This window comes from Sinocyclocheilus grahami, unplaced genomic scaffold, assembly GCF_001515645.1.
Source record: "Sinocyclocheilus grahami isolate Dianchi unplaced genomic scaffold, SAMN03320097.WGS_v1.1 scaffold297.1, whole genome shotgun sequence".
Taxonomy (NCBI): domain Eukaryota; kingdom Metazoa; phylum Chordata; class Actinopteri; order Cypriniformes; family Cyprinidae; genus Sinocyclocheilus; species Sinocyclocheilus grahami.
In genome coordinates this window covers 852,246-862,938 of record NW_015505476.1, presented here as the reverse complement: position 1 = coordinate 862,938, position 10,693 = coordinate 852,246, and the positions used below count along the sequence as shown (strand labels likewise).

At 38.8% G+C, this 10,693-nt stretch overlaps 1 protein-coding gene across 1 annotated transcript in view; it reads left to right on the top strand.

The window, feature by feature from the left end:
* Positions 1-10,693, top strand: part of golga7bb (golgin A7 family, member Bb) — a 23,499-nt gene that overhangs the window by 1,431 nt on the left and 11,375 nt on the right. The window contains 2 exon segments of the mRNA XM_071582431.1: positions 930-1,057; positions 1,060-1,133. Coding sequence (XP_071438532.1) covers positions 930-1,057; positions 1,060-1,133 — 202 coding nt within the window.

Here is a 10,693-nt window from a genome sequence, read left to right as displayed (position 1 = left end):
TATATATATATATATATATATATATATATATATATATATATATATATATATATATATATATATATATATATATATCTTGAGTTTCAAGCAATGTCACTGTATTAATGTACTTTTTAAAAATGTTATCAGAAATTTGGGATAATGTTCTGGCAAGATTCTGAAGATTTTATGAACAAGTTAATAGAATAGAACATTTGTTCAGTGTTCTTAAATAACATTTAAAAAAATACTTTTTTACATTTTACTTAGATGTAATATTTATTTATTTTGCTATATGTTTCAGAACTTTCAATGAACATTTAAAACTAATGTTCCCATAATGTTTGCAAAATGATTAAATGGAACTTTCCCTTAATGTTTTCTCTAACATTTGCATAACCACGAAAAGAAAATGTAAACATACACAAGTTGACGTTTTGAACATTTAGAGAACATTAATATGAAATGTTTTAATTCAGAAGCAACTTAAAAGTTTGAAAGTAAAGTTGAAAGTTGAAACCTTTCTGAAGTAAAGTTTTAATTCAGAAATAACTCAAAGGGGACGCTACCAAAACATTCTTAAAATATATTTTTGTTAGCTGGATACTGTAAACGTGTATAAATGTATACAATATATAAAACTCACATCTATACTGTCAAAATGTAAACCTTCAGGAGCTCTTTCTACCTAATTTGTCTCATAAATAGGGATTTAACTTTTTTTTCTTCACTTGAATAAAACTAGTTAAATTACATGTTACATTCAACACCTTCTGGGTTACACGACTTATTTTTAATGTATTATTATTATTATTATTACAGTGTAGTCACTGTAAACGTCTCCACATCTAAAGAAAATGGAGAGCCTTTCTTTATTGGTGAAGTACTTTTTAACCCCACTGTTTATGTGGTAATATACTCCTCTGGTGGTCCTGCTCCCTCTCTCTCAGAGTCTCTACGAAGATCCAGCGTATCTACAAACATGAAGTGAAGCACATCTGTACTTTCTGTACCAGTCACTCCTCCTCCATCAGTAGGACGCTGCTCCACCCTCTCCAGCGCCTTCGTCTCTCCGTCCGTTACTGTCCCACGAGTGGAGAGGATTTCAGCACCGGGACAGCTCCACCACCGTCTCAGGCATCATGGCGACAGAGGTAAGAATCATTAACGCATTCATTTGAGCTTCGTGCGAGATGAACAGACAGCGGAGAGCGGGTCCGTTTCATTCGCGTGGTTTGGATGAAGTTGTTTTGACACCTGCTGTGGGGTTGAATCACGATGATTTCTGTAGACGCTTTAGATGAGACGCGTTCAAAGAAGTCAATTAAGAAATGGAGACGATGTTTCCTTTAAAGGCTGATTTCGTCGATGTGACACGGAGTTTTCCAATGAAGCCAGCCAAAAGTGAAGCATAAATATTTTGTGGTCAAAAAAGAGGCTCTACCGAAGAAAGTGTGAATGATACAGACAGACAGATGTGTAATTCAGCACCCTGGACAGAGACACAAATATGCTGACTGAATAAAGAACCAACAGATGCTGAAGTAGAAGTATTTGTTACTCGACTCTTTGGAATACTTGATTCTGATTGGTCAGCTGCGCCATTCATATATTTTCGATTAATGACCGTGGTAACAGTATAACTAACAGTTGATGGGGGAAACCCATGTTTCCTGTGCTCCTGTTTCTCCAAGTAATCTATAAAAAAAAACTCAAATAAATATGTATTTTTCAGTTTATTTATTTATTTTATTATTGATCTATTTCAGTTGATTATTTGTAAAAAGCTGTGTAAAAGTGGGACATCAAAACAAACACGGATATGTTGATCAATTTATTTTGCAATAATGACCTGCTAAGTGCATTACGCCTTGCATATAAACCATAGTATAACAACCAGTGTCTTTGTTTCACTATTAGCAGTTGTGCAATTTTAATGGTCATAGTCTTTAGATTATCTGGTTTGAGATTTGATTCACTGATATATTTTGTATTGGTGATTGGAGAGATTCTGACAAATCCTTCATTATCAATACTATTTTAAGATCCCCCTCTGACTTCTATTGTTGATACCTGCATAGCAACACCCTGGCAACCATGTGCAATACTCTAGCATCATAGATGTTTTAGCATCTTCATAAATGTAAAGTTGTTGTTTTCTTTTCTTTTTTTTCTTGCATCCTTGTTGACATCATATGAATCATTATTCATAATTAATTAAACAGAGAATGCAAGCATGGATGGGCATATTTAATATGCATAAGCATCCACATCTCTTTTCTCTAAAGGCATATCTTCCAAATACCATTTATTTTCTCTATTTAGGAATAATGTCTGTATGGCTGCCCTTTATCCTTAATGCATCATCAACTCCTATCCAAACAGCATAATAAATGGTTTATATTTAGGCATCTGTATAGATTTCATGCACTTTCTGTTTACTCAGCCATCTTGTTTACAGATTTATTCAAAAGGTAGCAAGACAAATCCCTCCAGTGAGAATACACAATGAGATTCCACAGTTTGTAATGTATTCAGGGAAACAATTGTATCCCTCAGCAACCTAGATTTTACTTTTACCAGGATATTGAATCTGATTGTTGACTCTCACCTAGCCAACATTCGCTGGGTAAAAAAATGTTTTTGCTGTCACAAGAAGAGTTGTCATGCACTTGCTCTGGGCATCTTGTGGTCTTTTTGTCCTACATACGGTTAGTTTTCATTAAAAACATATTTTTTAGGGATGGCTCGATACCACTTTTTCAGAACCGATACCGACCCGATACCAAAAATTCTGAGGATCTGCCCATACCGATATCTATCCGATACCAGCGCAGTTTTTTTTAAATGAGTGTAAGTTCAGGCATTTAACCAAAAACCCATTCAAAAAGCCATTGTCCTTGGGATGATGGAACCAGAAGTGCAAAAGTGCTCACTCATTTTTTGTTTTTAGGACTCCTGCAGCAATTCCCGCAGCCCTTCTGTTTGTCAACACAGGAAAGAAAACTGTGCTTGTCAAGAGATTTCATTGGGCCTGTAAGTAGTAGGGATGGCTCGATACCACTTTTTCAGAACCGATACCGATCCGATACCAAAAATTCTGAGTATCTGCCGATATCGATCCGTTACCAGCGCAGTTTTTTTTAAATGAGTGTAGAATTTCTATACCTCAATATGTAGGTCGATCATCACTCTTTTGTATGTTACACGCAATCTACTAAATATAGACAGCTTCATTATATATAATCAAAATCTATGATAAAATCGATCCGATACCAGCGCAGTTTTTTTAAATGAGTGTAGAATTTCTATACCTCAATGTGTAGGTCGATCATCACTCTTTTGTATGTTATACACAATATACTAAATATAGAGAGCTTCATTATAAAGAAAAAAATAACAAACAAAAATATAATCAAAATCTATGACAAAAATACTATTATAAACTAGGTTAATGGATAATTCAGTAGCAAAATTTACTCTAGAAAAATACTCTAGAGTACACAATAATTTTATAAAATCCTAAAATTTTAGTGTAAAACTTATGATAGAGAAGTTCAAAGCACAAAGTGAAGAGATATTGATGCATAGTGTATTAAATATGTGCGTTATGTGTGTTTATCGAGCCTTTTCTTTTAACAGTTTTAAATTCCAGTTACTGTGCTCGTGACGAACAATTCATAGTGCTCTCTACTCCAGTCTTGTGATCTAACCAGATATCCGGTAGAAATTTACACGATTTAGAAACAGCACGAAACTCCAGCAAGATAGATTACTTTTATGCAAAACCATTTATCTTTATTTACAGATCAAGTATAACATTAGGAACATTTAATCATCTTTGAGAGAGTTTCATCGTCTTGACTGTCACAACCGAACGTGAAACACAGTTTGAATGCTGAATGGAGGATGACAGACAGCCGCTGCGGAGAGAAGAGTTTACGTGAACTTGACTTAAATATCCATCTGTACCTCACATTAAACTATGAAAAAGCTTCAGAACACTTGAAATATAGTGCACAAAAACTTTATGGTGCTTTATAATGTTTTTGTGGCGTTCGTGGGGCTTAATAATAACAGAGAATAGTATACATGTTGGGTACCATGTTTTATGGGGACATTCCATTCCGTTATGGTTTTTAGTGTGCAAACTGTATTTTTTTATCTCTATACCCTACACTTTAAAAAAATGCTGGGTTAAATACAACCCAGTGCTGGGTAAAATTTGGACAAACCCAGCAATTGTGTTGTTTTGACCCAGCGGTTGAGTTAAACATTTAACCCAACCGCTGGGTCAAAACAACTCAGTTGTTTATCTATAAACAAGTACATTCTCACCTGAAAACCTCTTAAAACTACATTCCATGACACAAAAACAGTAATATTTATAAAATGATAGGCCTACTGGATTTGGGTGTCCACCATGACACTCACTGTAAGAAGTACCGCAAGCGGAGTGATACAATTACAAACGTGAAACGGCTGTTGGAGTACACTCTAAAAAATGCTGGGTTAAATACAACCCGGTGCTGGGTAAAATAGGGACAAACCCAGCAATTGGGTTGTTTTGACCCAGCGGTTGGGTTATTACCCAGAAGGTTGGGTTAAACATTTAACCCAACCGCTGGGTTTGTCCCTATTTTACCCAGCACTGGGTTGTATTTAACTCAGCATTTTTTAGAGTGTACTGCTATCACTCTAATATATATATATATATATATATATATATATATATATATATATATATGTAAATTATATGTTTAGAATGGCAAAAGGATAGTTTTATTAAGATTTTGCAAATGTCCTGTACTGTTTTATGCCCTATAGCTAAGTAAATCCAAACACAGCCGTCTCCTTTTGCATACTTGCACCCTGTGCCAAATCTAATTAATTCTATACAACACAATAAACTGTTTTTGATTTGTGTTACTTGTTAACTGTGATCTCCAGAATATCTTGAGTTCATTAGAAGCAACTAAAAATGACAAAAGATTGTAAAACAACATTTTAATAAAGCAGTCATACTGCTCGTACTGAACTGAAACACATTTACAATTCTAAGACAGGCTGAGTGTTTAGTGAAAAGATATTTGCATCTAGAAAGAAGGGAGTGAGAGAGGGTGGACAAGTGAAGCAATGAACTAGCACGACAGAAAGCAGTTCTACTGTGTAACAGCCCTCTTAAAGTGTCACAGCTAAAGCAACCTGTAATTTGTTTCATGTGACCCCAAGGCCGTGTGCACTCAGCATCTCTGCTAGCGGTTAGAGAATGACACGCTGCCCTTTCAAGAGCTGCTTCAATTTCTAAAGCCATGACATCCATGCCCTGTTTACACTCAATGAATCTTACATATCTGCTGAATCGTTCTGAAGTTTTCCTTCTGTTCAGTCTCTAGGTGGCATATGTTTAGCACATGTGAGGTCCGTTACAAGTTAACAATCTGAATGTAAGCTGCACAATTATGCACTTTTCATAATGGTGCTTAGAATAGAATCAAGAATACTTGACATAAATTGAGTCCGTTCCAGATTATGGAATAGTTTCGGATCCAGATACTTAATTTGAAAGGTTTTGCTTGTGTACTTGTGCTAAAAGTTTATACTGCTTGATTTAATATTTGCTATCTAATGCAATGAGATTCAGATATTTTTAAATGTGATTAAGTGTCCAAATACTTTTCTGTACTTAATGCTAAGTACAAATTTAAAGCAATTTCTATGAGTTTATTTTTGCCTGAGCTGTACTGAACTGTTCAGCTGATTTTCTGTGAAAATCTATTTGGTATGACAATCATTCACTTATAAAAAAGGCAGCCGCATTCTATTTAAAAGCAAATGAGTCTCTTGGGGGACTGGAAAGTCAGTTTATAATCTCCTGGTATTTAATTAACATGGATAACAAAATGTGCTCAAGATCAGCAGTGTTAGATTATAAAGGCATCTGTGTACAGGATGGGTATCAAATGCTTATTGATCTGTTTGTGGGTAAAGTAAAAAAAAAAAAACCTTAACAATTTGAGTAAAAAAGTTGAGTAGAACAGATGAATAGAAAGTAAAATAACAAAAACAATTTATTTTCAGTAGAATTTTTAACAGTATTAATTTCATGAAAATATTAATTTATTTAGCAAATCATACTATCTATTGTATCAGTGTATCTAGCTTTTGAAAAAACATCTATTGTAAAAACAAAGTTTAGGATCTATTTATTATCATTATCTGAATTATTATCATTATTCAGCCATACCTATCAGTAGCCTATATAAAACATTTTATTTATTGATTGATTTATTGATTGATTGCCAAGGTTATGAGTTTTTTTTTCACAATGCAAAAATTTTTAATGGTCCTTCATTTTCTTTAAGCCAACTTTTTCAAAAGAATATAAGCATCATTTCTTTTGTTTTTTTTGTTTTTTTTGGGGGTGTGTGGGGGGGTTTGTGTTGTGTATATGGGTCTAGATAAATGAACCTAAAAAGCTCCATACAGTATTACAGTAGCTAGTTGTGAGGAGTTCAGTGACATTGGGCAGCTGGCCTGAGCATCAGTAAGTACTAACATGATATGATTGATAAATATTATATTTCATTTGAATGGTTTTAGTCTCTTTTATGTGCTACTTAAAACTGAGCTCATAAGCTGGCTGACTTACTTATTCTCTGTGTAATGAGTCCAAAATATTGCTAAACACCCAGCCCTCCAGGGCAGAAAAGAGGTTTTTTGCTCTCTCAGTCGATTGGACTCATTCACTTATAACATGTAGGTCTATAAACCACCATTAAGCTGAAGCGAGTCTATCTTTTGCTTCCTCGGTGTCTCTCTAGGGTTTGAGAGCGCATCAGCATTTCTCTTTTTCTCTGGGAAGAAACCCAAAAGATGTAAATATTCTGCCTCTGTCACATCTGTTTAAAATCATCTTCCCCATTCACAAGGGAAGGAAGAGGAAATGCCTGTGAGCCTGTGAAGTTTTGAATGTACACATCTTTCTTCCTAATATGCTTCTGCAGACCTGCTCAGCTACTTCTGAAATACAGCTCAATATTGGCAGCATCTAGAATCAACCTCTGACCCGTCAGATGTTCCTGCAGGACAGATCGTTTCATTAAAATTCATAACCTTTTCCTCAACTGGTAAATTTTAATTGGCCGTGACCATCTCACTGCTGAGAGTTGTGATGGCCGATGATGCTAATGGTCAAACTTCAGGAATGTCACTGTATCCTCATTCACCTTTCAGACTTACTCACCAATTACAGCCATGCTAACTTTAACAGTTCAGGATTTACAGAAGTCGAATGGTTACTCTTTTTAGTCCACTAGCACCTACAATCCGTTTACTGCCCGTCTGATGCAAATTGGACTCAAAAATGGCAAGAGCTTACAGAAGTTGTCACTTCCAGTTGCATTGGTTGATAAAACTTTATTGTTGTACACTGAAAAAAAAATGGTGTAAAACAATTTTTACTCTGAAATTTTGTAACTTTTACAATTGATTAAAATACACAAAAGTAACACATTGAATTAATCATTGAAAGACTTAAATTGTATTTTCTTGTGAATTGTACTTCAGTAATCTTTGTTTTATTTACAACTTATTTTTTTACAGTGTATACAAAACTATACAACATTGAGAGGCATGCCAGTATACTGTAGATGGAAATAAAGTTGCATCTAAATAGTAACAGATTGCCAAATAATGCCATCAAAGTGTTTTGTTTGATATGTACTAGATATCGACAATCAAAATATATTCCACTTTTAGTATATACTACTGTATGTTCCACTGTTTTGTTTTTATCTGTGAAGTAATTAAAATGTTTTAAATAATATACTATGTAATAATAAATAATATACCGGTAATATATAAAACCGGTTTAAAGGGATAGTTCAGCAATTAATTAATCAATCAATCAATAAAAATTAAAAAACACAATTTTCTCATCCTCCAAAACTGTATGACTTGCTATCTTCTTGGGATCACAGAAGAAGATATTTTGAAAAAAGAAATATAAAAAACTATGGGTCTAATATTGTTTGAACCTCACAGTAATCCTTGAGTAATCCACATGACTCCAGTCCTTCAATTTTCGTCTTAGGAAGTGAAAAACTGTGTGTTTGTAATAAACAAATCTATTATTAAGACATTTTCATTTTAAACTATCACTTCTGGACAAAATATGAGTCCATAATCCATAATATTGCCTCCTCCGGCAACCATTCACTGCAGAAGATCCATATGTAAGAAGATGGTTTCATGTTAAATTTCTTAAAAATATTTTCCCTTGAAGAAACATACTACATCTTGGATGGCCTGAGGGTGAGTCAGTTTTCAGCAATCTTTAATTTTTGGTTGAACTATTCCTTCAAATTGTATTCTGTTTGTGCTCTGCAGAATAAAGAAAGTCATACAGGTTTGGAACAACATGCATAACTTGCAGATAACAGTTTAGATGACCTCCCATGTGTGAATTATTTATCATATCTTCTGGGAGAAATCCAACTGTGGACAGTCATGTGGCCAGATAAGCCACTTGCTTGTGGTTATGCTAACAGCTGCTGTGGGATTTCAGACAGCAGAATAGCTATAATGAGCGTCCTCAACCTGAGTCTCTCTGAGCGATGCCTCCATGGAGGAGTGCAGGTATAATTAGACTTGTCTCATTTGGCGTGAACTAAAAGGCTTTGTGTGTCGTGGCAACAGTAAAGACTAATTATCATTCACGTCCATCCTTATGAAGCTTTGGTTGCTAATTCTGACTTTCTTTGTATTTGTTCCAGTGCTGGATAGTGTGAAGTCATGATGACAACATGTAGCTGAATTTATTTGCTATATTCTTGAAATCTTGCTCAGAGGTGGCTCTTTTAGTTGTGCCTCATTTAATTGTCTGAGATGTTTCTCCTAAAACACTACAGCGCCTGACTTTGATTGCAGACTTGGCCAATTTGAGCACAGTTTAAAATAATGTTTAGCTCTCTAAAGCATTGGTTCTATGTCTTTTTAACACCAATGCCCCAGGGATATTATAGTTCCCTTTCAGTCAGTCACGTTCTACGTTACGTCAGTCGTGACTGACGAATTGGGATCTCGCCCGAGAGCCCAATCACCTTCGAGTGTTAACTAAACAAGCCAATGATAGTTGGCATGCGTGTTTCGCCACACGCCCCCCGCCCCCCGCCCCGCAGCGCGGGTATAAAAGGAAAGCGCGTGCAAAAGCACATCAGCTTTTCGCTTCGGAGCCGAGCCTTCTACTAGGACGAATCTCCGCGAGTGTCTGCAAAGAAACAGCCCAGCGTTGGTGTTATGGCGCGTCAGCGGGGGTTGCCATTCAGTGCTGCTCATCTTCAGTGTGCTGCAGCTACCATTCTGCGGTCTCGCCGCGACCTCCCCTGGGCACTTCAGTGCTCTCTCTAAAAGAGTGTTTCCTTTTTTTCCTAAAGTGCTGGGTCCTCGGACAGGGCGGGGTCCAGCATCTTGTGCGGAGCACAGGCGGATGACAGGATGTCGACCGCTGCATCGGAGGGCGAGCTAGGCTCTGGAGATGAGGATTCGGCTGCGCTACCTCTGTCAGGAAGAGTGGCGTTGCCCGAGTCAGATCCAGAGCTGACCGCTATGCTTTCCCGGGCCGCCGAGCATGTCAGGCTGTACTGGAGGCCTCCTCCTTCTCCCGAACGCTCGAGGCTGGATGATTGGTTCCGGGGGGCGCAGGCTGGGCGTCGGCATCTACCTCCGGTTCCATTCTTCCCGGAAGTGCATGAGGAGGTTACTAAGTATTGAAAGGCACCTTTTTCTGCCCGAAACAGACTTGGTGCCTCCTCCGTCCTCACCACCCTCAACGGGGGAGCGGCCCAAGGGTATGTGGACATCCCCCCAGTCGAGCGCGCTATTGCTATGCAGCTCTGCCCGCAAAGCGCCGTCGCCTGGAGAGGTAGTCCACACCTTCAGTCCGGGGCCTGTGAGTTCTCGTCCGCGCTGACGGCAAAGGCTTACAGTGCTGCTGGACAGGCCGCTTCTGCCCTGCACGCCATGGCCCTCCTGCAAGTCCACCAGGCCAAAGCATTGAAGCAGTTGCACGAGGGTGGTGCTGACCCAGGTGAGCTGCAGGAACTGCGCACGGCGACGGACCTGGCGCTTATGGCGACGAAAGTCACGGCGCGGACCCTGGGTCAGACGATGTCCACATTGGTGGTCCAGGAGCACCACCTATGGCTGACCTTGGCGGATATGAGGGAGACCGACAAGCATCGCTTCCTGGACTCCCCGATATCCCAGGCCGGCCTATTCGGCGAAGTGGTGGAGGGCTCTGCCCAACAGTTCTCCGCTGCACAGAAGCAGACGGAGGCGTCTTGACACATCCTGCCCTGGCGGTCAGCTGCTCGTCGCCGAGAACGCCCTCCTGCGGCCTCCACCTCCGCTCCAGCTCGGCCGCAGCAGCAGCCTTCACAACGGCTGCAGCGTGGAGCTGGCCGCAGGTAAGCGGTGCAGCCCGTCTCCGCCCCTGCCAAGCCCGGGGACGGGCGACCCGGGGTTCTTGGATCCGGCTCTTCAGGAGATGGTGACCGCACCACTCCTTCCCTCGGCGGAGGGCCGGGTGGAGAAACCTTTGTTCCTGTTTTTTTCTGTTCCGCCGCTGACTACCCAGCCATTGGTGCCCAAAACCTCAACAGAAGAGCGCGTTCCTTTTTCTCCGGGTTCCAAGAGGGCGAGGATGGTAGTT